A 27,403-nucleotide genomic window follows, 5' to 3' on the forward strand; every position below is an offset into this window, starting at 1 on the left:
CTATGAATATCCAGCTGTATAGACTCTGTGTTCTGAACTTTTTCAGTGTGTGTGAACCTGTGGGCAAAGTAGTGTAGAAGACTGTAGAAGCAGTAAAGATTTAAATATTTACACATTCTTTAATGATGCCTCCTTTTTAGAGGTGTATAGCAAAAAGGTTCTTTTAAAAATGAGTCAAAAAAGGGACAAAATACTGTAGATAGCTTTGTTCAACAAACGAAAGACAGGTTAATTAAAATATGATTGTGTAAATCTGATACTCTTTATAGTTTGTGATGCATCGAAAAAAAGCTACCTGACGTTCAAATTGTTTCAGAAGAGTTTTAAATGTAAAGGGAGCATTAGATGGAAATACACGTGTATTCCTACAATATTTGGATCTCAGAATGCAAAACTGACTTTCTGTTCAGGTTCCTTGTCATTTTATGCCTTTCCAGCTGACAGGCTGCCCAGGCAGGTTGTGGAATCTCTAGCCGTGGAGATGGTCAGAACTTGGCTGCATGAGTTCCTGAGCGACCTGATGTAATGCTAAAGTTAATCAGTGGGGGAGTGGTGCAGATAACTTTTAAATTAATTAATGCAAATTAATTTATGATTCTTTTTATATAATGGAAGTAAACAAACATGGATAGTAAAAGAGATTAATATTTTAATAAACTGTGTTTAAGAACCCCAATACGTAGGCTGCTAGCAGTGTTAGTCCTGTTTGGCTTTTCCTTGGGCTTTTGTTTGTTACTCTGTATTAGGGTCTTAGAAGTCTGGGTGAGAGCACACACTGATAAAATGAGTAGCTTTTTCTTGTCCTCTGTGTCCTGCATTTAGGATATAAAAGGCCTATATGTTTACTGTTGTGTACTTTGACCTGTGAGCTTCTGCAGAACCTATACATAGCTTCCAAGCAGTACAAGTAGTCCCTACAACAAACCAGAAAATGAAGGATGCAGAAAAACTATAAACTCAGGTTTTTTTTCAGATAGTTTTAAGAAGTCTTCCTGCCTTATATGAGTTCTGTTTTTAATTACTATTTATCTTCCATGCAGTTCTGAGCCTAGTAACCCCTGTGTTTAACAAAGGACAGAGGTTCAAAGGCAATTAGATTCTCCTGAGAGTGGTTAAAAAGAGGAGTTAGACGGAGACACTCTTTGTGGAACATCGTCTTTCTATGTGGAAAAAAAAAGTAGTTGATATTAGCCCTTTAAAAGTAACTGTATCCTTTAATGGAAAAGGTCAGATGAAAAGCATAGCGTGTGTAAAGGTAGGTAAGGCTATAAAATACAGGTAAACACAATTACAACAAGAAAATGAATCTTTAAGATTTTACATTAAAATTTACACCCAATAAATGTACCTTGCTGTGTATAAAATAGCCATGAGACAGATAACAGGGAATGAATAGAAATTACTGAATTTATATGAGAAGTTACTAGTATTAGGAGGAAAAGAGACTTTTTAATCTGAAGTAATATATAAAAAAATTTAGTTCAGAATGTGAAGAGAACATGCTCAGTGCTGCTAATGATCTCATTGGACTTTTTACGTGTAATTTGTGTGAAAATGTCTTGCTGTAGGTGTGTTTTTGAAGGCTATTTTGCTGATGACTGGGGACTGACACACCATAGACAAATATACGATATCCAAGTGGAACGCTGGAACAGAGAAACAATTTTTAAGAAAAGCACAAGTCCATTGTGGAAACCTAGCAAATAGTTTGTTTTTCAGACTGGAGAGCCTTTGCGTCACCCTCCTTCCACCACAGCAGAGTTCATGGTTGGACATCAAGCGGGATCCCGCTCTATGAAAGAGGAGAGTTAAATATCAGCATGTTTCCAGTGAGAGAAATTGTCTTTGAGCAGTCTTTCCTTTTATCCCTAACCGGAGCCAACTGACTTCCCAAATTGTGCAGCACTTCTCTCTTAGATCCTCGATGGTACAGTCTGAAATAAGTGTGGTGGAAAACCAGGTAGATGCAGGAAAGTTAAATTATGTCTTTTCCAGACACATTTTAGAGGGGAAAAAGATCAAAAACTAGTTCCTTTGACTGAGTTTGACTTTGTAGCGCCTTACCATGAATGAAACCATTATTTCAAGTGTGTTAAAAGTTTCAGATTGTATGTCTTTTAAATGAGTTTTAAACAGAAATCATCACAGAATTCGCCAGCCACATATGACTAAGCAGACAATTCTGTTCCCTAAAATCAAGGGTACATCAGATTCGTGTGTAATTTTTCCTGTTATATACCATTTTGAAGTTGTTTAACTGCCTGGGTATATATATGTTTTTAGACGGTTTTAAAGGCAGGAAATTGTTTTTGAAGAAGTATGTAAATAAGAATGTTACCAGATATATAGAACAGCAGCTCTGTGTTGTTCCAGTTCGGTGGATGCATTCCTGAGAGTTTCTCTTAAGAAAGCAGAGCCATCCGATTTCCCGGCGTGCGCTGGGGAGGGTGCTGGTGTGCATAGTGAGCGCCTGTTCTACTGCCAGCCTGCACAGGAGCTCTCCTCGGGCAGACACCTTCTCGCTTGTCCTTCTGGGGAAAACAGGCCTTCAACACTCCTGACATTTTTAAAACTCGATGTATTCTAAACTCTGAAATTTGATTTAAGAAAACCAAGCACCTTTTAAATGTTTATTTTTCTGAGTAGCTTGCCTGATTTCTGGCCCCTATCTGTACACCCTGCTTTGAGGCCGGGGGTTGCAGAACCTGGTCTGAAGCCGTGGCATGGCACACAGATTCTTTGTAGTTCGTCAGTAGCACTCCATGGCTTTGAAAGCAGAGAATCACAATGTTCTCAGAAGGAAAAATTAGTAGGTGATGAAATGCAAGCATGTTGGACACCTAGGAACTGCAGGTGGCTCTGATAATCCTCTTGCACATCCTGTGCTAATGATACGGGGGTAGTGACTTTCACTCTAGTTCCTCCCTAGCTTTGTGTTCCTTAAAGCCAGCCTTGCCAGCCTGGGGCAACCTGAAGCCTACTGCTGATGTTCCTAGCAAACAAATTTGTAGGCATTGGTAACAGAAAGGCTGTTGGATTAAGAGTTCCTCTCAGCCACGGTTGCCCTTTCTGTTTATCTTACAAGATAACTGCAACAGTAGTTGTCTTGCCCAATTCTACCGTTTCTAGTGTAAGTTCCTATTTTTAGTCAAACTGTTTCAGGAATGTAGTAGTAACAGAGCTGAAGAAGAAACCAGAGATGTCCTGGATGTGTGGCTGAATTTATGTTATCAGCAGTACTTTGATAAAGGTAAGTGACTGGCATTTTTACTTTATGAAGGTTTTTTTGTCTGTTCATTTCCTTAGATAATTTTACAGTGAACCAACATCAAAAGACACCTCACATTTTATTGAATACAAAAATGGTAGATGGAGTATTTGCAGTGATATGCTGTGTTACAAAGAGTATAACGTGCGGTTCATACCAAATTTGTAAAATGCTTTTTGTTCTACGATGAAATTGAAGATGTAATAAGAGAAAAATCAGGGGGTAGTTACTCCGGCTGTATGGAGAAGCTCAGAAAGAAAACCATAAAGATTTCCTCCAAAGATGGTGAGGTCTTAAGTGATTTTTATACGGGCCATCTCAAGTTTATTCGTGAGCCTTTAAAAATTCTGCACCGAAATAAACACACTCCAGCCATTTTCTTAGTTCCTACTTAGTTGCAAAGTGCGTCTGCAGGTTTTTTGGGTTTTGAATTGTGTTTGTAGCGTGCTTGATGTCTTTGGTTAATATCTTGGGCTATGGTGTGCTTCTGTACTAGGAATAAGGACTGCCCCTCCAACCTGAGTGCTTGCCTTCTCTCACAAAGCAGGGCTGGCGTGTATCAGTGTTCAGAGAATTGGTGGCCAACACAAACTTCTGTGAAAGACTTGAGGCAGTCTTACTTTTTCCTAAAACTAGAAACTGTATAAACCAGGAAAAAGCTATCCTGCCAATATAGCCCAATCCTGTTCCAAGGTACTCTTCGAGGAATCCCTCTGGAAGTTCATTTTCTGTGGCTTTTTTGATTCTCAGTAGGAATTCCAGGTAACTAACTGAAGATTATTAACCCCAATTAAAGTCTGGAAACTGTCATTGGTAACTTTTTTTAATCGTAAGGGCATAAAAATATCTCATGATTTTGAGTAGAATTTAGCTTAACAGAAGTCTTGAAGGTAACTTGAGTCTCACATTTCAGGCTGCCATAGCTGGGTCTAAATTGCCGTGGACAATACACACAGATACTTGAGAAGAAAATTATTCTCATCTACATTAGGTTTTAATCACAGGCAGTAATTGGATACTAATTGAGAAGGGTCAGTACCTTAATCATTTTAAAAATCCAACAAATTCATGTTTAGATTGTTTAGTCTATTAGAATGAATTATTGGCTTGTCTCTAGCGTGCATGAAACACACCAGTGTTACTGATTCTTACACCCATTACCTGGGGCAACTTACGTTGTACCTAAAACTTGATTTGAAGTTAAGAGATTTAATAAATGGGTAACTGGGCACTTTTATTTCAGCTGTCTGAAGAGGCTCTCGAAAGGAAAGTTCCAAAGTAACTTTCCTCTTCCCCTAAAATCTGTTTATCTCATATGCAAGAATAGAAACTAAATTAGTGGAATTTGACAAGCACTATGAGAATGGTTGTATGTGATACTGTTGAATTACTTGTCCAGATGAAATTAGAATTAGGTTATTTTTTAATTGCTTTTCTATAAATGTCTAGATTTGCTTTTTTCACTTTGTGTGCTGACAGTAAGTCTGGAAAGCATTTCACCATTCCTTTACCCACTTCTCTGTTTATTTGAAGAATAATGTAATTCATTGGACAAAGCCACGTGTACAGCGCTGTTCTTTCTACAGTCCTATAGTTTAGCAGAAGATATCACTCAAAGAAAACCTTATCATTTGCAAATAGCATCGTCTTGCTGAGATGAAGTTTATATGTACGTTGCATTGATTTAACTTAAATCATTTTACAGACAGAATTTATGTAATCCAGGTCAAAATCTGGGATTGACAGTAATTTTTAAAGAGCTTAGTTCAGTTTTGTTTAATTTGTTTTTAGGGAAACAGGGTTTGTAACCAGTTTATTTTAAATTTTAAGAAGTCATTCTTAGTTTCACTAAGAGTACTTCAGTGCATTAGTTGAGATAACTTGATTTATGGACACTTTAAAAAATAACAGAAGTCCTAATTTTATGTAGAAGAAACCCCAGGCTGCAGTTGAGGACCATGAAAGATTTATCTAAGGCTTTGTGTACAGACGAAAGGGTTAGTCACTGTAGCTGTATCAGTAAAGCCAACTTTTCTGACTCTATTTTGTTACTAAATGCTACTTCTGTTACTGTGGTTTATTCTGCAAGTGAAATAAGTTATACTTGTAGAAATGGTTTGTAGCCAAGAGGATAGTCTGCATGAGAACTACACCAATATGGAAAAGGTTCTTTTGCCCCCAAGCAGAGCAAGAAGTTCATGGTTTGGAATAGGCCAAGGTGGTTATTGGAAATTTAATGATAGTTTAAATACCGTTAGCTGTTTCACTGATTATTTTACCAGAGGCATAGAGCTACCCTGGGACAGTAGGTACATCCTGAGTAGAAAAACGATACAGCTACCCCCCAGGTCCAGACTGTGTTGATTTGTAACCACATAATGTGGTTTTACAGAGAATGATAGCCACGTCTAATCCTTGGTTATTGATTTACTAGTGTGATTAGCCAAGCAGATGAACTGTGTTCAGAAGTCCCCTTTAGCTATAGGGCACTTACCTAATAGCTATTGACTTTGGCACAACTTGCAAAGTGTACCTGAAAAATATATAGATGCCTCTTGTTTCGAAGTTTACAGTAAATTTTGGCTCTGTCTTGTAGTCTGCCTTGAAGTTTGTCTATAAAAATGAATCTCAAGATACTCAAAATTTTATAGTTATGTTCATAAATTAACCTTAAAAAGTATGCCTAACCTTAAAAAGTATGCCAGATGAACCACAAATTCCATGCTACGTGTATTGTGCAACAGTTATACACAAAAGCAACGCATTTGGAACCGTTTGTTACAAGAAGAGGCTAAAAAACACCTGTTGTCATTAGCAAGTGGACATGAAAGATGAGCCATAGAATTACCCTGTGTAAGCAGCCAGCTTTCATCAGTTAGCAAGAATCCCATATTCCTGTGATTGCGATTTCCATAAATATGGAGAGGAGCAGTACAGTAATACAGATCTAGTGTGCCTGCCACCTCAGAGCGGTTGGAGCATAGGCTGGGTCCGGGCTGGGTACGAAGTGGTGTGAGCAATCCCCAAGGTCTTTGTGCTGACTGGTCTTACCCTATCTGTTGTCTTCTGTTAGGAGTGTTTATGAGCAACAGGGTTTCTAAAAGACACATTTATGAGCTAGTGGATATCATTGGTTAACTACTGAACAAATTTGGGGGTAATTTAGAAATACTTCAACACTAATCAAACTACTTTTCTTTGTGTTTTAGTTTTTCAGCCAAGTTTGGAGAGAGTTTATCCATGTTCTTGAAATCTGTGTAGGAAAATCATGCAGCACTTCTGTAAAACTACATTGTTACTACAGCTGAAGACTCCTTCAGCTCTTTGGGAAACTCTCCACTGTTCTGCAGAAAACAGGGAGGGGGGAAAAAAAAAAGCCACTGGGAAAAAAGTCTGCCATAGCAGCCACAGACCTAAAATGCTCTGGCATGAGTTACTCCTAAAGCATTTTGATAACTGTGAGTTGAGACTGATTATTTGTTTTTTGTTGACGGATAACCCATCAAGTGAGAATCTAACCAGACATGAATTTTTTCGAGTAATAGGAAGCATTGCACAGACTCTGAATGGAAGAGATGGATGTGCCTTTCATACAGCACAGTTATTAATTTTTGTGGCCTTTTTAATGCATCTGGAGTGTTTTTTCTCATTCATGGAAGCAGTGAAATCTTAACAGAATTCTAAGCCTATCCTTTTCAACTTTTGCTCTTGTACCACTGCTTTAATCCCTTTGTCAGTTTATTAGTGTGCAGCGTTAGCTCGCCTTCAGGCGCTGACCTTTTACTGCAAGGTTAAATCCTTTCTGAACACTCCTCGTTACTGCTGGTGAGGGTGCAGAAAGCAGAGGGAACTCTGGCTCTCTGGGTCACGTTCTCCAGTGGTGAGATAATTTGAGATAATTGCCTGCAGGTGATGAGAAAAAAAAAACAAAAAACATGCAGTTTGAGATCTTCAAAGCTTCCAAACCAGGTGTGCTTGGCTGAGTCAAGAGCAGGTATTGACAGGTCACTGCTTCTGCAGCCCTGACAAGCTTACTGCTTAGCAGAGGCAGCTTTGAAACCATTAGTTAGCAGTCATTAATACATGCTTGCAAGCGCACAAATGACCTTAGTAACTCCATGAAATTTGACTTCATATAACTTCTTTTGAAATGCCTCGGACAGTGCAACGTAACAGCAGAACTCTTCTGAGGAGAGATTGTTTATGGAGAGATGACTGTCCAGTTTTTTTGAGCTTGAAAGAACAGAAGGTCATATTATCAAATGCTATTTTATCAGCAGCATGTAGCTGAGAAAACTAGGCAAGTCTGTAACTTCATTTGGAAGACAAAGGATGAGTAACGTCTGTTGTAAATGGTATCATTATAGCTAATCCCAGTGCATTTACAAGTTATGAGAAACAGACTATTTTGGGTTAAAATACGTAGTTTTGAAGAAGTATTCAGAGTTGTTTAAAAACAAAGAGAAAATATTTTTTAAAGGATTGTCTGAAAATCAAAATGCTGTAAAGGATTGTAAAATAACTTCTTTACATATAAAATAGACAGTGTCATGTATTACTGTAGAGCTGTAAGCCTATTTTTTCGAGGTAAGTAATGCTATTTTTCATCTCTGCTGTAAGGACTGCATTACAAGGTTTTCTCTTGCTTGCCTAGAAATAAGGCGGTGAATTTGGCCTATATATTTTTGAAATCAAGATGGTTGCAGTGTAATGCAGACTGGTGATGACTTAGATTTGGCCTTCACAGAGTAACACCCGCCGCCTTATTTTATTTTTCTTGTGGAGGTAAAACAGCCTCAGAACATTGCTAGGCGAAGGGAAACATCTTTGCTGGAATGTGCTGACAAGAATTTAATAAAGATGGAACTGTGCAGCAAGTCTGTTCAGACTTGATGGAAATAAATACTCACTCCAGAAGTGAACACATTTAACTTTTGGAAAGGGTCTCTGTTCTGGTGTACCAGTGTACTGGTTCCACTTTGACAGGAACAATACCCTAGGAAGAGTACATTTCACATTATACTGAAAAATAATATTAAATATTGGAAAGGGGGGGGGGGGTGTCCCATCATAGTTGCAGCTATGCAGGTAGGTCTTTTTGTACTGTTAGTTTCTCTTTGCCATCTGAGATATTCAGAGGCTGAGGTCATAGTTTCATGAGCATTTCTTCTGGCAAAAATGCTGTTTTTTAAGTATCATTCATCACTTTTCCTGCCTTTCCATTCTGATTGTGTAGCAACAGAATAAAGAGAATCAGGGAACTGACCTAGATTAAAGATAACCTTGTTTCATGCAGCTGCACAAAGTGCTGTACGTTAGAGTTGGTGGGGATTGTTAGAGAAGCTGCTTAAGTTACTGTTCTTCTAACATGTATGATAACCAAACTTCAATATTACTTTAGCACAGGTAGTTTAAGCTCTGTTTGGAATAAATAAAATGGGTATTTACTCTGGGGAAGCCCTGCCTTTCTTCACTGACTTGAGAGATGACTTGAAGAGACTTAGCTCCTTAGGCTGATGCTCGCCATCGGGAATTCTGTCTTCAGCATCTGTGCAGACTTCACACAGTTACAGTTTTGTCTGAAAAGCAATTATAACTGCATCATTGTATCACAGCAGACCAGTTGGTTGGAAGGGACCTCTGGAGGTCATCTGGTCCAACCCCTTGACTCAAGCAGGGCCACCTAGAGCCAGTAGTCCCTGACCGTGTCCATACAGCTTTTGAGTATCTCCAAGGATGGAGACTCCACAGCCTTTCTGGGAAACCTGCTCCAGTTCTCAGTCACCCTCATAGTAAAAAAGTGTGTCCTGATGTTCAGACGGTACGTGCTGTATTTCAGTTCATGCCCATTGCTTGTGGGCACCACTGAAAAGAGCCTGGCTCTGTCGTCTCTGCACCCTCCCTTCAGATATTTATATGCTTTGATGAGATCCCCTGAGCCTTCTTTTCTCCACGCTGAACAGTCCCAGCTCTCTCAGCCTTTCCTCATGTATGAGGTACTCCAGTCCCGTAATCATCTTTGTGGCCCTTCGTTGGACTCACCAGCAAGTCCATGTCTCTCTTGTACTGGGGAGCCCAGCACTGGACACAACACTCTGGGTGTGGCCTCACCAGCGCTGAGGGGAAGAATCAGCTCCCTCGACCTGCTGGTAACGCTGTGCCTAACGCAGCCCAGGGTACCGTTTGCCGCCTTTGGAGCAAGGGCCTGCTGCTGGCCCATGTTCAACTTGATGTTCACCAGGACCCCCAAAACATTTGTAGGTGAATGGTATCTGAAGCATTTGCATATTTGAATTAGCCCCTCCAGCTAATCTCCTGAGTTTGTTAATATACCTGAACGGCTCTGATTTTGAGAAAGAAGTTGGTTTTGTACTTTCGTGGGATTTCACAGATTGCTCTGATTGATTCATCACTAAAAATCACCTGGATATGTAGGGTGTCTTCAGAATCCCGTAAGTATAGCACATCATTTCTGAGAGTTTAGATTAAATCATTACATTCAAATAATAGGTATAAAAAGAACATCCAGATTCACAAAGCCTTATAATAAGGGTATTCAGGTCCTTTATCTTTAGAAGACGAAACAAACTTCTCTTAATTTTATAAAGCAGTTGTTCCATTCCTCTCTCCGCTCTGCTGAGCGTGTAATTCTGCAGGCTGCACGTAGAGTCTTCCTGGGCCACAGGTCGGTCACCGGTCCCTGTCTTGGAGATCACTCTGTATTTGCTGACTAGCAAGCTGAAAATAGTTTGTAGCAGTGAGCCAGGTAGAACTTGCTTCCCACCATTTTCCTCTCGATATTTTATTCAGAATCTATAGATATTTTGAATAAGTTATAAAGAGACAGATCAGGAAGTTGCAAACTTTTGTCTTTTAATCTTGACATCTTTTTGAGAGAATGATGTGATATATTAAAGGATTTTTCAGTGAAGATTGTCTTAATTATCTCACTTTCCATAGGATTTTTCAGTGAAGATTGTCTTAATTATCTCACTTTCCATTTTGAAATTAACGCAAACCATTCAGTCTTGTTAATCTGCCTTCTATTCTGTGTTCTCTTACACTCCAAATAACTTGTTTCCCGAGTAAATACAATCAAAGTTTTGTTCTGCTTTCTACGGAATTGTAAGCTGGCAGTGTCACAGGACAGCAATGTTTTTAACTATATGATTTATAATACAGCATACGCAGCAGTAGTATTACTGCTGCCAGTGACGGAGCTTCTCTGCTGGGGGAGTTACAGTGGAGGCTAAAAAGACGTGAGCTGTAGGTGCGTATAGCTGTGATTTTGATGTTTTAAGAGGTATTTGGCTTATTTTGTTATATAGTGGGACTTAGTTTCAGAAATGTTTTTTTTTGAATGCATGCACATTCCATCCTGATACTGTACTGTTTCTCTGCGTTGTAGGCTGGATTAACATCTGCTGAAATGATTACCTGTAACAGCTGTCACTGATCGAGATAGAATCACAGAATCACAGAATAGTAGGGGTTGGAAGGGACCTCTGTGGGTCACCTAGTCCAACCCTCCTGCCGAAGCAGGGTCACCTACAGCAGGCTGCACAGGTCCTTGTCCAGGTGGGTCTTGAATATCTCCAGAGAAGGAGACTCCACAACTTCCCTGGGCAGCCTGTTCGAGTGCTCCATCACCCTCAGAGGGAAGAAGTTCTTCCTCATGTTCAGACGGAACTTCCTGTGCCTCAGTTTGTGCCCATTGCCCCTTGTCCTGTCACTGGGCACCACTGAAAAGAGCTTGGCCCCATCATGCTGACACCCACCCTTCAGATATTTGTAGGCATTTATTAGGTCCCCTCGCAGCCTTCTCTTCTTCAGGCTGAACAGCAGTTCTTTTCAAAATGCATGAGAATTCAAGTCTATTTTGAAATCCAACATACCTGAATCAAAAAGCTTTGTACAGCATTGGTTTACAAAAGGTACACTCAGGTATATGTATGAGAGAAATCAGATGATAAAACATACTGAACCAGACCTATTGTGCCTCTATAGAAAATCTTAGCCCACGTTCTGGGATTTAGTTTGACCTCAGTCTTATTTCCTGAAGTGAGTACAGAGCAAAAAGTTACAACATCCCTGTAAATAGGAAAACTCTCTTGGTCCATTTGATTTCTTCAGCGTTCGAGAGTGTAGGGCTGGCATCTGTATCAAAAGACAACATTCCTGTGGAATACCTTAATTCTGCAAAGGCTGGGGTAGAAGAAAGCACTGTCAGTTACAGTGGGGACCACTGAGAACCTTCTGTTTTCTATAGCAATAACTGATCCTACGAACTTGTACCTATGTGCAGGTGTACCTGTTTTGTAAGGTTTAGTGACTGTGGATTGCCAGTTTTACATCCACTGTGTTCCTCTGCTGATAGCTGTGACTATGCAAAAAAGTTGGGAGAATTTAAGGGGTTTAAAGTCTGTAATGAGAGCTGAGGACCAGCTCTGCAGTTTCTTTTACTCAACGGTAAAGTATTTGTTAAGAGAGAGAAGCACTGAGAGGCATGGCGTAATTGGATGTTAATTTAATTTGCTGACTGTTTTGCCTAGAATTAACTGGACTGTGTCTTAATGCTTTTTATGTGCAGTGTAAAGTGTAGGTGGGACAAATATTTTTTCATGTCTTTTGGTGGCAGGCATCTGTGCAGACTGATGTTGCATATTTTCAGTGAACCCATAATGCTTTGCCTCTCAGCATAGATTTCAGAGATGCGAGTTCCCACATTTTGCCTCCTATTTCCCCTTGTCTTGGAGCCTGCTGTCAATACAGAGCAAAATTTTTTTCCCAAGAATTTTACCCTAAAAAAAAAAAGAGAGAGAAGCAGCTATGCAAAGTCTTGCCTTTGGGTGAATTTCTGAACCATCTCTTCTAGGAGATACCATTTCCTTTGTGCTAAGAGCAGAATCCCAGCGCTCTGCTGAGGAAAGGCAGAAGCGCTGCCATCAAAGACGAACACCCTTGCATGGATTTGTGTCACTTACCAGTGAGCAGTTACCCACTGATGTTCACAAGTAGTCCATCGTTCTCTCCGAGTGGACGAGGTTTTTGTGGGTTTGTATTCTTTGTCTGACAAAATATTTGTAGCGCTTTTGCCAAAGGCAGTGTTTTTCAAGGCTTAGCCTTCCTAGTGCCAAGGACTCTTTAAAAGCAGAGATTGTGGCTTCCAAAAGCCGAGTGCTAGTAGGCATAAAAGCCTACTGTAGCAACAGAAAAGGCTTTAAAAACTTTTATATTTGTTCACACAAGTGTTTCAGTGTAGAAAATTCTGCCTTTAAGCTTCATTAACTTTGTAAGACTGCAGACTAAGAGTCCAGTGTTTTATGCATTTAACGTTTAAGACAATGAGCGTGAAGGTTGAAATGCAGATTACAAGCAAGAAAAAAAAAAAAGGATTTTCACCCAGAATGAAGTACTACAAGATTCCGAGCTCTGCCGCACTCCAACACAGCCCTAGATTGATGCTTTAAATGTGCCATTCGAAGAAAAATGCCAACTCCTTCGAGCAGTGTGCAAGAGGATCAGTTGGCCTATAAAAAAAGAGTAATAACTATAAGCTGCAAGACAATGATGGTTTTGCCATGCAGCGTCTCTCAAATCCGTCGGCACTGGCCCACCTGTCTGGGATGGATGCAGTGATCAAACTTCTAAGGCACTGCTGAGCTTTTTTTCAAAATCCCGCTCTCTTAGTACACCACAAACAGTGTGATGTAATGAAATATATATTCTGGTACACAGGGGTGAGATCTGAGTTACAAAATGTAGAATATGTCTGAGTACTGAAATCCAGGATTCTAGGAAAGGTGACGTGGCTTTCCAGTGCGCTCTTGCCATCAAATGTTGAACATGGTCAAGTCCAACGTTAAGCAGGGATGTAAACAATCGATACGATGCTTCCGGCAGTTCTTTCATGCATGAAAGATGCAAGTCCAAATGTTAATACAGAATATGCCATTTAAATGGAAAACAAAGAAGCTTGATGATCTATTACAGTCTGAACACTAGCTTGTCTTTAGAGTTGTTCTTTTAAATTCATAAACTCACCAAATTTTATATAATACACTTGAAATAGCCCAGGCTGAATTCCAGAGTTGCTTTCCCTACAGGCTTGTACAAGGATTGCATGAATGACTTCACTTTGCTGTGCTCTTGGAGAAAAATGCTAGGTCTGCAACATATGATTTTAATGACTAATTAAGTATTAGATTTCCATATGGCATCTCTGCAGCCATATAAACTCTCTGTTGCCGAAGTAAGCTCCCTGCTTCCATTGCTGTCTGCTGTTAATTTGCATTGATGAACGACATTAGTGATAAAATTTACCGCCATTGTAAATTTAACTTGGTTTACTGTTGCAGGTTGCAACTTTTCCTGTATTCCAGAGTTTCACTCCACTTCACAGCAAGTCCGCTGCCCCTGTATCCCGCGGTGTGTTACAGAACCTGTGTCATCACATCTCTTGTTCAGCTCTAGCAAGGTGCAGTGCACATGGCCTGTTGTGATGCCTGCATGAGAGCAGCAATCCCAAGGGCTGCTGTGTTTCCAGGGGGCTGCGCTGTGGCGGGTGGGTGGCTGTGCGTGGGGCAGCCTGGTCACGCCCTGCATCCCAGGCACATCAGAAACCGTTGGCCTGCGCCGTCCTGTGTCCAGAAGTGGCTGGACAGAGCCCTAACTGCTCTCCGGGACCTGTTAGGGAGGTGGACTTGCATGTAGCCTTCAAACGGGGTGTCCCTGTAAATGCTGTGAGCTGGCCGGAACTTTGTAGGCTCAGGGAGAAGGTGACTTCCACGGCCGGTGGATGTGGGGCAGGCAGAGTGAGCACCATCGGCTGCAATAGGAGATTGCAGAGGATTGCAAGCAGCAGTGTCTTCTCTGAAGGTTCTCCACATTCGTCATCCAAGCAGAAGGGGTTACAGGACCTTAAAGAGTCAGAGTAGGTTGTTCTTTAAGTCATTGGTATTAATTATTCTAGTAGTGTTGTGGTGGACTATGCTCTTAACTTAAAACTTGACATTTGATGCACAGATTATGTATTTTTTAAAAGCAGAGAGAAATGAATACTAGTGTTTAAAGTCATTGTGAGACTGCATTCAGTTAAAGATACGCTTTTGTTTTTCCGAGGAAAGCAGGAGTAGCTCAGAAGGAAACACCTTGACCAACTAATCCTGATGCCTGTGAATTCTTAGAGGTCTTTGTAAACTTCTTTGATTCCTTCTGTCTTTTTAAGGCGATCCAGAAAATACTGATCAGCACAAAATCTTCAAGCACCAGAATAAGGAAGTAAACTGCATCCTTAAAGCAAAGCCACTGCAGTTTCCATATATTTTGTTAACGAAGTGCCTTTTTTTCTTCTTTTTTCCCTCCAGACCTAAAGATTTTCGAAGGAAGTAATGACGGTGAAAAAAGAAAAACTGCCGTCAGGAATGTCTCTTCTCCGTGAAAAAAAATTCTCCTAATATGGAACCATCTCTGCATCTCAGTCTTCTGCACAGAGTGTTTTTGGCAAGTGTTGGGAAAATCTATTTGGAAAGATTATGAAAATTACTGTATTTGAAACAACTGAGAATAGATATTGTTAATACTACCTGTAGTCTATGTTGTATCATCTGGTATTTGTTAATTATATTTGGTTTAATACTATTTTTAAAGAATTGATACATTTTTATTGAATATCCACCAGTACCCCCAAGTCCTTCTCGGCAGGGCTGCTCCATCCCTTCATCCCCCAGCCTCTATTGATAGTGGGGGTTGCCCCGACCCAGGTGCAGGACCCTGCACTTGGCCTTGTTGAACCTCACGAGGTTCACACAGCCCCACTTCTCGACCTCGTCCAGGTCCCTCTGGATGGCATGCTGTCCTTCTGGCTTGTCAACTGCACTGCTCAGCTTGGTGTCATCTGCAAACTTGCTGAGGGTACACTCAGTCTCACTATGTCATTGATGAAGATACTTAACAACAGTGGTCCCAGTATGGACCCCTGAGGGACAGCACTTGTCACCAGCATCCATTTGGACATCAAGCCATTGACCACTACCCTCTGGCTGCGACCTTCCAACCAATTCCTCATCCACCAGACAGTCCACCCATCAAATCCATATCTCTCCAGTTTAGAGAGAAGGATGTTGTGGGGGACTGTGTCGAAGGCTTTACAGATGTCCAGATAGGTCACATCCATAGCTCTTCCCTTGTCCACTGATCTAGTCACACCATCACAGAAGGCCACTGGTCAGTCAGGACTTGCCCTTGGTGAAGCCATGCTGGCTGTCTCAAATCACCTCCCTGTCCTACTTGTGCCTGAGCACAGCTGCTAGGAGGATCTGCTCCATGATCGTCCCAGGGACAGAGGTGAGGCCGACAGGTCAGTAGTTTCCAGGGCCCTCCTTCCTACCCTTTTGAAAAATGGGCCCAATGTTTCCCTTCTTCCAGTCACCAGGGACTCCACCTGACTGCCATGAACTTTCAGGTATCATGGAGAGTGGCTTGGCAGGGACATTCACCAGTTCCCTCGGGACTCTACTTTCTACTTTAAATGCAAGTCTGAGTAAGGAAATGACATTCCACTCACATTCCCATCAGCTTTTCTCACCTTTCTCCAAGAAAGCAGTGGGAGTTTGGGGTGAGAGAAATAACGGGACAGCAGGAAGGCAGCCCCGAGAATTACACAGCCACCTCGCCAGAAACAGCCCCGGGACCAGCATGGCAGGGGCGTCAGTCACGCTGCGAGTGGCCTGCGTTGTCAGCGAGGCTGAAGTTGGGGCCAGGTACCTGGAGACGGCACAGCACCGGCACCCGTCCGTCGCCTTCCCGGTGAGCCGAGAGCGCGCCTGGCAGGGGCCAGAAGCAGAAGCTGTGGGTCTGTCCTTGCCAAGTACAAGCGGACGGAGCCCGGGCCGGGGCGAGCAGGAGCGCAGCCCTGTGCCCCCCCAGGCACCCCCTCGCTGTGCCTCTGCAGAGCTGGAGGGGAAGCGTTCCAAATCCGTGCTCTCAACTCAAACGTATGAACGCTTCCGAGCTGCCACTTCACACCCCGCTTTGCTGCTTCGTCTCCAGGGCGCCGTTCAAAACTGCTTATTGAGTCACTTTACAGCTTACCTGATTTGAGCATCACGAATCGCTCTTTGTTCCTTGAGCGGTTGGGGTGGGTTTTTCTCATGCGCTCATCATCCGCTGAGCCAAGCTGCCTTCGCGGCTGCACCTGCCCGGCGTTTGACTTGGGCATGTCGATACACCAAAATCTCCCGTCCACAGGTGGTCCAACCACCTCACCTCGTAGTTACTCTCTCCACTTGTTCATATGTAACGTTAAAAATATGGCTAAATATTGTTTAGACTAAGTGCCTATATCCTGCAAAATAAAACTGTTTCCCAGAAGTGTTGAAAAATGAAAAAGTATTTTTGTCTCTTTACATTCTGTTCCCCAAAGATCTGTACAATTATTCCAAGTTAAAAATCAAGCAAATACAGAATTAACGTATAAAAGCTCGCCACTTTTATTTGCATACAAAACAGAAATGAAAGAGGTTCACAATAAATTACCAGTGTGCTCCCACGGAACATTTTTGTGTATTTATATAATGTGGGTTTAAAAAAAAATATTCCATTAACATAACATTTCTTTGCAAAAGTGTTAGCTGGGTTCAAGGCAACCTGGTTACGCAGTGCTCTCTGGGGAATTTAGTAGGGTTACCCTGCTAGTGAAGGAACTCACCCAAAACTAATGGAACATCATGAATGGGAAAAACAAGGATTTAAAAAAAAACCCCACACATGAACTTTTCTGAATGGTTCCACGTACACCGACTGGGCGGCTGGGGCTTTTAGAAGCAGTTTGGGTGGTGTGTGAGACGGTACTCCCCAGAAGGATCTACAGGTGACCTCTCAGCAGAGCCTAGCGCCAACCCGCTAACATACTAAGTTTCTGGCATGCAAGGTAATTACCGTTATTCGTTGTGTCAACTGGTCACATACGTTTTTTTTCTCCTTTAATACAAGAGCCCATAAACATCTTCTGCGACAGGTTCGGCACCGGGACAAGAGGCCAAACGCCGCCGCACACAAAACGTTGCCCTTTTTGGAACAGTTCACTGAGGGGGATGGTTTCCACTCGCCCTTTTGCGTGCTGGAGTCTTGGCGCTCCTTTTAGCTATGCTCCTTGTGAAGCGACTAATGCCCGGGGACCTCAGTTCAGCGGCTTCCATCTCTTCTTGAACAGGAGTAAACTCTGGTTGAGCAAGATGAGGTGATGGATAGGAGGACTGGGAGTACGGGGGTGGTAAGGGGTAGGACCCGTGAACTAGTACGGCTGTTGCTCACCATCGTAAAGGTCCTCGGGGTCATAGATTTGGTAGGAGTTATGTGGCAACTGCACTACTGGGATGTCTTGATTGGTTGGCTCACCGTATCCACCTTAACCCACCACCACCAAGAGCATTCATACGGTTAACACAGGGGAAGGGGAGTAGAAAATTAAAGCACTCATTAGGAAGCTGACATTTTATATATAGATATATTTATATATAATGTGTGTGAGTATATATATAATCTTTAAATACACATCTTTTATTCACATAAAGGAACAATGAAAACATTTAACAATGAATAAGCCGGAGCAATTGGACACCCACTGACAGACAGCCAAGTTAGCTGGAAACCACCACCAGAGTTTGTCAAACATCCAGTTGTAACATTGTGCTTGTTACACACTGCAGAGTCTGCCTGCTTTAGCTTACTCCAGTTCTGCTCTAGAATACACGATTAACGGGCAAAAACGGGTCAGGCAATCCTTTTTAGCAGCGCAAGGAAGCTAAGTGCATGTACAGCAGCAAGTAAGTTCATTAGTGGTAGTCAATGTTGCTGACGGAAAGCACCGAGCAGTTGAGCATCCACCTCTGACCTTCAGCCAAATGAGCCCTGAACCCGAGGGAGCCTCTCACCTCCGGGCCTGGTAGCCATTGTAAGGGATGGGGCCTTCAAACAGGAAACGAACACCGGGGAGGGGAGGTGAGGAGAGGGGGACAGGAAGAGACGACAACAAAAACATTCAGGTGAGTAAAACGTACAAATCAGCTCACGAGCAGATTAAACCATCAACACCGAACAAATACGGCTGCTGCCCAACGTCTGTAGGAACTAGCGCTTCACTAACACATTTCAGTTTTAGGTTGGGTGACGTAAATTTTTGGTGCTTGTGTTAACTTCCTCCCAGGGCCTTGTAACGAGACGGGAAAGTGAGACACAGAGAAGATGTAGAAAGAATGGTTTTCTCCCGATGGGTTCGCTGGTTAATGACGGACACGTGCATCCCCGTGGCAGGTTACACTACCTGGGGTTTAGTAAGGGTCATGCTCTCATGCCGTTCAGAGGCACACGGAAGGGGAAGTTGAGCAACACGTCTGAAAAACTACCAACGTCAAAACTCTGCCGCCACGAATGTTAGGAGGTGGGGGGTCAACACACAGAGCGGCGCGAGGGAGCAGGCTCATACAACTACACAAACGCAGGACGAAAACCCGCTAGGCAGGATCCGATTCGCAGGCCTTCGGACGTCCTTTGGCCACCGCCCTGGGGTCACCTTCTCTTCGTGCTGCAGCCCCACTACATACAGCAGCACTGGACACACACGTGTTTAGGGAGCCACCACGCTTCTAGCGCCAGGTTCAGCAGTAGCCTCCATCTTACTTCGGCTGTTCGAAAATGCCACCCCCGCCTCCGCGAACAGCAGCCGCCCCGGCTCCTGGCTACTCACCTCCCATGCCGTAACCAGCGCAGGAGGAGGGATCGCAGTACCCCGGCGGGCCAGAAGCACCCTGCGAGCCCGGAGGTCCTGTGTGACCGGCGGGACCGCGTGGGCCTGGAGGGCCTGGTGGTCCCGGGCTGCCGGTTCGACTTTCTCCTGGAGGTCCTGCGTAGAAGGGAAACATCTGAGTAGGGTCTTTCATAAAAGCAGGGAGTTGAGGCCACCTTTCCAGGCCTGGAAAATATGGCGCTGAGTGTGCTACAACAGCTTCCAGGAGATAGCTTGAGCTCCGAGTCCCCCGGGCAAGCTGAGGGAAGGGCTGCAGCCATCTCTGGCAAGAAAAATGAAGCAGCGGCCAGAGAGGAGGCTCCTTGGGAGTGGGGAACCCACATCCTCTCTAGGCGCTGCTTCGTCTTCCTTGCCAGAGACAGCTTTTAGCCAGAAATTTGTACTATAGCGTACGTTTCACCAAGGATCAGACATTCGGAAAGGCAGTTTCATGGGGGAGGACAGCCCTGGATGCCTGCGCAGCTCTTGATTCACCCACTCCCTTTCAATACGGCTTCTGGGTAATGCTGTGCCTTGATACCAGCACACTAACAGCCAGAATATCCCAATGAAGTCAATGCAATTTGACACCTGTTTCAACAGGACCTGGGTATCACCCTCTCTGCTTTTTCAGAAGCTAAATGTAGATCCCTGTGATTGACATGCTTAATTATATACATTTCTCTGTCAAGTCACAGGTAGGTATGACCTTGAGTCAATGAGAAAACAAACGCAATTGATCCAGATTAATCCAGATCAATTTCTTCCCATTCCAGACCCTACCTCTGAAAAAAATACTAAAAGTATTGGAAAAAAAAAGGTTTTGGAGAAGCAGTTTACTACAGGGAAAAGGAAACTACTTGTGTGACTGATGACGCCATCACGTGGCACACCACAACGTCGTGTGACACAGTAAGAACATTATGTCAGTTAAGGCGCCTGAACTACTGACTCCTGCACCGCTTAAGCCTGAGAAGGGGAGGACAGAGCCGCGCAGGGCTTCGCCGCTTTGCATGTGGGTCGGAGTGGTCTAATCCGGACGCCTCAAAGGCAACAGCTGTACCTGTGGATCCCGGTGGGCCTCGGGGTCCTTGTGTTCCAACACCTGGATTGCCTTTTTCTCCTTTCTCGCCTGGTAAACCTAAGGAAATAGTACTCATCAGAGTCACATTTTGAACAAAACTGTGCGCTGTGTTTATTATTTAACCAGGATTATAGTTCCATATGTTATTTTTCATCTAAAAACAGATGGCAGAGAAGGAAGGAGGTAAAAATAAAGAATTCTTTGGTTCTCTTTCCCTCCCTTCCCTGACAGCCTCTGGAGGGAAACATGGCATTCCTGGGGTCTTAAGCATTCCTGCTGCCATGGTGGTTTCATCGAGGTGGTATGCAGAGGCATTGGCCAGTTTCCAGGCTGCACTTCCTGCTGGAAAGCTGCCTCGGGACTATACCAAGGCACAACTTTTGTAAGTCAGAAGAATCCTCAGAGCCTCACAAAGCTGTCTATAAATTACTGTGTGGCCCAGAAAAGTCAAATTTTAACGCTACAGCCAATTTCCCTTCGAACATTCACCCACCAAACAGCGGTTCCGCACAAGATGGTTCTACGCATAGATGGAGCGTTATCGTGCATTATTGCAGAGCCTTGCTAAAACGCAAGAAAGGAGTTTCAGCACAGTCAAAATCTGTCCCCCGAAACAAAGCCCCCATTCATGTAACTCTGATGTTCCAACATGCACAGCCACTGAGCTGTGTTTCTGCACTCGCTCATGGCCCTAGATTTCTGTCGTTGGGTCAGATCCATGGAGATCACAGATCCAGTAACCCAGAGAAGGCACCACCTTCTTCCAGCTTTCCACCTCCTTCTGCACTACCACTATGGCATCCTATAAAACACTTCCTATAGGCAACAATCACAATATGCAGTGACGAACTAAAGTAGGTGTCAAAACTACAAAATCCAGACCCTGAGTTTCCACCGACGACTTGGAAACTCTCGTAAAGTCTGTGTTTGATTTGGATGGTTCAAAGACACCAAATCCAGGCTGGTTTGTGGGACTTTCACCCCATTTTCCAGACCTCCCAGCACTGGTAATTGCTCTCACTGCTTCACAGCTTCCACACTTTCAGAGTCAAAGCCAATATAGAGCACCTTCATAAAAACAAAGTAGAAAGAAAACAGCTGCTACCCTTGACGGGGCAGCATCTACAATTTCATCTGACTGGCCTCCTTCCTTCCTTTCTGCTCAGGTAACTCTTACCTCTTCAGGAAAAACATCTGGAGGAGACTTCATTTTTGCAAAGACACACAGAAGATTTTTTTCCTTCCTAAGCTAATTTCTGATGGAAGCAAATAAGTAAGAACAAACCCTAACTGCGGAAAAAGTTTCAATTAACACCCAACACTGACCAAGAACTGCTTGCATTGAGTTTACAAAGAGTCTGCTGAATTGCAGGGGATTCGGTATCTGTTGAGAAGTTCTAGGTCTTCTGCAGAACAGGAGGCTTCCAGGGCAATAGATCATGTAGCCCAATCTCCTGGAAAACACAGGGGCCACCCCACTGCAATCGGTAACTCCATACCGAGCACATTGTTTTGCACCAAAGCACTATGAGCTGTGTCTGACCTCTACAAGGCTTTTTGCCACTGTCCTGGCATAGTTTAGGTATTGCCTGTTTCCCTTTTGTGCCTATTTACTTCGATTGCACAATTTTGGGGCTTTTTTTGGTTCCTTTTCTTTTTTTTTTTTTTTAATGTCTTTCAGTGACCAGTTATTTTCTCATAGACTTATTATACGACCGTAGCATTTTCACAACATTTCCCATTAGGGTGCTCTGACCTGGAGGCTCTAACTCATGCCTCTAAAATACGTTGATTTGATCACCATAATTCTTAACTTCCTGAATCACCTGCCAAGCTTATTGGCAAACTCTTTCTCATATCATGCTCAGTAGCCAGATTTCTGAACGCATGAGCTTGTTATCCCATGACTGGCACTTCACACTGACTTCCAGGGATGCTTCCCAGTGATATTCAAGGACCTGGAATTCTTGTGACCATGGGCTGGGTTCTCCTTTGCTGGTTTAGTGCTTTCACCTGTGCTTACTATGACACTCAAGGCAAAGCGGGTACCTCCTCCACTGTACTGAAAATCTTGGGTGAAATCCTCAGAACGATCTGTAACCGCAAGTCTCCACAGCTACAGCGCTGCCACAAAGCTAGCTTTTCAACGGGCATGAACGGCTTGGCAGCGGAACGAAGCCGAGTCTGATGCGCACAACTCAGTTAAGCGCCCACACTTGCTCCAGAGTACCTGGAGAGAGCTAGGCATGTAGGGTAGGTGACAGAAGCCAGAGTGCTAAGGTGGTCACAATGAAATAACGAAGAAACACCGAAGGGAGGCATGCCACGAAAGTACCCCTCCAGCAACAGCTCCCAGAGCTGACTCACCAGGGCACACGTTTTACCTCTCTGTCTACCTACCTATCCAGAGAAACAGGTAAACACACACACACTGAAAGAATTCAATGATATCAGTGTCACGATCTCACCAGTTTTTATGAACCCTTGTCTGGGTAAGCGGCCAGCGGGGTTTCAGGGGGCTGTGGTCAATAGAGTTTTGGGGTCTCCTCTCCCCCTTCCCTAGTGCCCTGCCCTTTCCTGGCATATTTGAGCCCTCTGCAGAAGCCCAGAGCTCATCCCACTGTGCAGACAGCAGCACAAAGTGGCTCTTCTATGCTGAGACCCATCCAACATGCAGGCTCTGCAGATTTTTACATGATGGCATAGAGATGAAATCCAGAAATCTTGGATGTTCAAGCGTAGACAATTCTGATGATGTGGCTTGGATACATGACTGTATGTTCTCCCCAGCTCAGTGGTTCTCACCACCACCTCAGGATGCACCTGGCCAAAAAAATTAAGAATGGCTCTCTAGCCCAGCTGTTCAAAAACCTACCAGGGAGAGGGAAACCTTATGTCAGATCTTATTCCAGGATCTAATATATAGGAATATATTCATCAAACAGAAGCACAAGACCTACTCCCAGTGGTTGTTGTAGGTAGGAAAGGAATGCAGCTTCAAATTCCCTGAAATTATGCCCTAACTATTCAGCCACTGGAGAAAAGCTGGAGAGGAACTAGCACCACCATCTCTTAGAATCATAGAATAATTAAGGTTGGAAACAACCTCTAAGATCAAGTCCAACCATCAGATCATCAAGTCCAACCGTCATTCCCTTCTACCCCATCTACTCCCACCAAGTCCAACCATCATGACTCTTTTACCAAGCCTCCTTCACATCTAATCTTCCTATTTTCTATCTTGCTTGTGCACCACTGCTTCCTCCCTCTAGCCAAACTGCAAGATTAATGAAAGCAACGTGACCAGGCTGATGAAGCTGTAGCCTTGAGCTCATACAACCTTGTTGCTAAGGCAGGGCTCAGCGCCATGTTAACACAACCACTTTGGTGATCTCAGAACAACAGCAGAGCAAATTTGTGTCTGTCTGCTGTGTACTAACACACTGCAGTACACCTGCCTTACCTCATGGTTGCACAAGGTACCTACTGGTCTTGTCCAGACTGGTTTAGACTTTCAGATTATGAAGTGTCCAAAAGGTAAGTTCCAGGAATTTTACATCCATAGCCTTTGGGAGCTCTAGCTCCTAAATCTCCCTGAAGGTCAAGAGGTCTTACATGTTTAAATTACTCCAGCATCTTGAAATTTGCCAGCATCTTTTCTTCTGGGATTCTTAGCAATGTAATACATGGGATTCCTGCTCTTGGAGACTGTCTTCCAAGCCCAGCAGAGACCTCGTGTTCGCAGCCCAGCATTTGGTTAGCAGAGATTGCAGTTTCAGTCGGCAGTGCTACCCAGAACCTTTGATGAAGGACTGCATTGCACAGTGGGTGCAGGAAGCAGTCCTAGGTGGCAGAGATATGCTCTAACTTACATTTATATTCCTGGGGGAACCTGCCAAAACTACACATCATCTGTGATCAGCAACTGAATTCCACTCATTTTAAAGAAAAATTTCGCACGCAAACCTCTTGTCCTGCACCCCAAATGCAGTTTCCAGATATCTAAAACCTGCTTAGCCCTGGCTTGCTTCAGACTTACAGAGAGGCTCCTCCATTGCAATTCACTACCTCTGTGGCAGGCTTTTTAACAAGGTAAACTCACCTAAACTGTCTCTTACCATACGTGCCCTGTAAGGAAATGCTTGCCATTTCCATAAGGCAAACTCTGTATGTGTGGATTGCTTTGACCATAAAAAGACTGGCCTGTGATAATGATCTGGAATCTACACAGAAGTCTAGGGCAAGGACCGTCTTACTCCATGATAACGTTAATTGGTGACTTCAAAGACAATGGCCACAATGTTTTCAAATTACGGCCTTCCATGCAGTCTATTATTATTCTTTCAACATAGAAGAACACACCCATACGTGATGTTCACAGAAGAAACTGCAGTAAGCAATGATAAATGTGGAACAAATCTACTCAGGCTAAAAATAAAATGTTCATTCTAGAACAAGTTATGAAGCTCTCGTGCAGGGCAAACCTTCTTTGAAATCACATGGATATCAAGTTCCTAAAGCAAACATACTGAAGGCCAAGATAGAAGGCCGCTTCAGGTTTCTTTTAGTCTAATTTCCAGTAAAGTTTACCCAAGCGAAAGAGAACATAAACACTGAAGCAAGAATACCCTAATCCTAAGGCAAAACTCACGTGAGTTAAAATCGAGCACCCCGTGGGCTTCCCTAATGGACTTTCCACCAAAGCTCTTTAATGAACGTAAGTTAACAGATTCACAGACCACTTGGTCATAGTTAATGGCTCCTTCCTACAAATGACAGAACATTCAGAATTCTCCCATTTCGCTTGCTATCAAGGTCCTCTTTGCATTCCATTAGAGCATAGCTTACAGAACATCAACCAGACAAGGCATCACTCTCCATGTAAGTTACTGCAATGGTTAATCACTCTCAGGGATCAAAATTTGTCCTTTGAGTGGCTTCAGATTCTAGTAACTCTTTTGTATTTGTGCTCTGGCCATACTTCAGCAACACCATCAAGCTGTGTCTCCCCCTTCATGCTAACCATTTTTTATGTCTTGTCCCCATCCAAAATAAGCAATAGCTTCGGTTCAGCCCCCATGGAGATCACAAGCAACTGAAATCAATCATTTCCAACGCTCTTCTAAAGATACCTCTGATAGCATCAGTTCTTAAAAACAAAACCAAGATCACGAACACGTTCTCTAGCAAAGAAAATTAAACGTTCATGGTTTATGCACGAAAGGAAATCTTAGCTATTGTCTATCTATTTTTGTCCTTAAGGGAGTACTGTCCTTTGAGGAGAACTGCATATTGCAATTAAGAAAAATTAAACGGCTACCAAAAATGTCCTCTTTCAAAGATGTTCAGTTCTAAACCATAATGTATAATAACACAGGTTGATTTTTTTAATCCAGATGAAGCTAAAATTGGAAACAAAAATATTAATTGACTCAACTGGCAAAAGTTCCATTTAATTCCATTGGAATTTTGCCATTAGAGCTGCAAACATGTGGCTTTTGATAACACATGTTTAACTAACTCTTTCATATGAAGCCAGGAAGGAAATGTGGACGAGGCTGTACGTGAGAACAGTGACTTTCCCAGTGACAGCTTAGGTATTTATTGTATTTTAATCATAGTGGGATGGAGTGAGTAGCCGTAAGTTGTGTGTATCACTTCAGGACATATCATAAGAGAACAACTGTAGAAGAACAACTGCATTTTCACAGCCTCTGAAAGCTAGGAGTGCTTCAGCATAATTTTTACTACAGCTTTTACATTCTTCCTCAAAACTGAAAAAACTACCCAGTTATTACAAGAATAACGCGGGGGGGGGGGGGGGGGGGGGGAGAAAAAACCATGCTGGATCTTTGCTTTTTTATGTTGCTTTGCAGAAGTCCAACTCCTTCCTGAGCACTCAGAAGCCAGACACCAGTTATTTAAGTCCCAGTTCATAAACTTAAAACAACAGATGTTCAAACTAGCTGAAATAAAAATAGAAACCAGTGCTAGTGAACTAGTTAAAATAAAAATAGGGATGAATGCTGTGAACATTCAGTGTTTGGGGTTGTTTTTGTCCAAACTCTGATATTTATGCAAATACAATAGAGAAAAACCCTAGTAATTTATCTGGGATGATGTACTATAGGGGACTGATAACACAGCATGGCGTCATTAATCTTTAAATTACGGGTGAAATGCCAATGGCCTGTTGGGGCACCAGTAAAATGTTAATGTTGCTAACAAATACCGAGATTGTCAGAGATGTTTCTTTGCACATCATTAGAAAAATACGACGGGTAAGACCCTGCAGTGCACTGCTCAAAAAATAATCATCTAGGAAACTAAATAACAAATGTCTTAGTGTGATCCTAATCCATTCACTTATGTCTACACTGGAAAAAATAGATCTCAGATGGCAACAGCCACCGAGAACTGAATCTGTCAAGAGAATGACTTATACTTTCTCACTGAGGTGGTCTAGCTCAGTGTGTTACTAGCGAGAGAATACATCCCGGAACGGGACACTCTGGACCTAGCAGCTCAAGTGGAAGTTTCTAGCAAAACTCCAGGACACTGTCTCAGTCCAAAACATCTGAGTAACACTTGGCAGAGTGACAAGGTAAACAAGGGAAAAAAGCTATTGGCCGGGCCAGTTAGCAGGGGAGTTCACTGATGTCAAGATGTCTCACTGCGGACATTTCCCAGGAAGGCCTCTTTGGTGCACAATGTCTAACCAGCTCCACACGCTGCTCTCAGAAGTTCCCCCTTCTCCCAGGCTGGGATTGAGTGGGTGGTGAGCAGGAGAGGTGAGCAGGAGGAAACGTCTAGCCGCCTCCCACCTTTTCTCTCCTGCTCTACCAGCACCTTGCCACTCAGTTCAGGGCCAGGAACAGGTTCGTGCAGCAATCCCCATAGTTTGAACTCTGACAGAGAAAAAGCAGCGCTCTACTAGACAAACAGCATGTCTTTTTTTCCTTTTGGTGTCCGTCACTTTTTCATACGCTCTGCGGACACTGCTGTCACTGTTGCAGAGTGTTTTCTGTACTTAAAGGTGGGGGCTGACTTTTCAGAGTTGCTAATCTGGCACTGGTTTTGAACATTAAATTGACTTCATATACAACCAAAATGCTGATGACATCAGCAAAGAGAAACACATTGTTCATAAAGACTTCCAAGTGGCTGACTGGAGATCTTCAGGTCAGGACTACACAATGCTTCAGCACACAGCAAGGATTGGAGTCTGAGCCCATTTTACCTTCCTTGCTGTAGTCACTGAAAACTA

The 27,403-nt window shown here is 43.1% G+C and overlaps 2 protein-coding genes across 5 annotated transcripts in view; one reads left to right on the plus strand and one right to left on the minus strand.

Moving 5' to 3' along the window:
* Window positions 1-14,852, plus strand: part of MRPL13 (mitochondrial ribosomal protein L13) — a 37,128-nt gene extending 22,276 nt beyond the window's left edge. The window contains exon 7 of the mRNA XM_075415632.1: window positions 14,635-14,852. Coding sequence (XP_075271747.1) covers window positions 14,635-14,659 — 25 coding nt within the window. The 3' untranslated portion in view covers window positions 14,660-14,852. The remainder of the gene's footprint in view (window positions 1-14,634) is intronic.
* A 1,921-nt stretch (window positions 14,853-16,773) lies between these two features.
* COL14A1 (collagen type XIV alpha 1 chain) overlaps window positions 16,774-27,403 on the minus strand; it is a 130,268-nt gene continuing 119,638 nt past the window's right edge. For 3 of the 4 annotated variants that reach the window (XM_075415625.1, XM_075415626.1, XM_075415624.1), the window contains exons 46-49: window positions 20,116-20,193; window positions 19,014-19,169; window positions 17,582-17,674; window positions 16,774-17,489 (exon numbers count right to left, since the gene is read on the minus strand). In XM_075415625.1, the coding sequence (XP_075271740.1) occupies window positions 17,350-17,489; window positions 17,582-17,674; window positions 19,014-19,169; window positions 20,116-20,193 (467 nt within the window). In that variant the 3' untranslated portion in view covers window positions 16,774-17,349. Of the gene's footprint in view, window positions 17,490-17,581; window positions 18,236-19,013; window positions 19,170-20,115; window positions 20,194-27,403 lie in introns of those variants that run through there. The other variant, XM_075415628.1, reaches the window with a different exon arrangement.

Source organism: Opisthocomus hoazin, chromosome 3 (assembly GCF_030867145.1).
Source record: "Opisthocomus hoazin isolate bOpiHoa1 chromosome 3, bOpiHoa1.hap1, whole genome shotgun sequence".
NCBI classification, from domain to species: Eukaryota; Metazoa; Chordata; class Aves; order Opisthocomiformes; family Opisthocomidae; genus Opisthocomus; species Opisthocomus hoazin.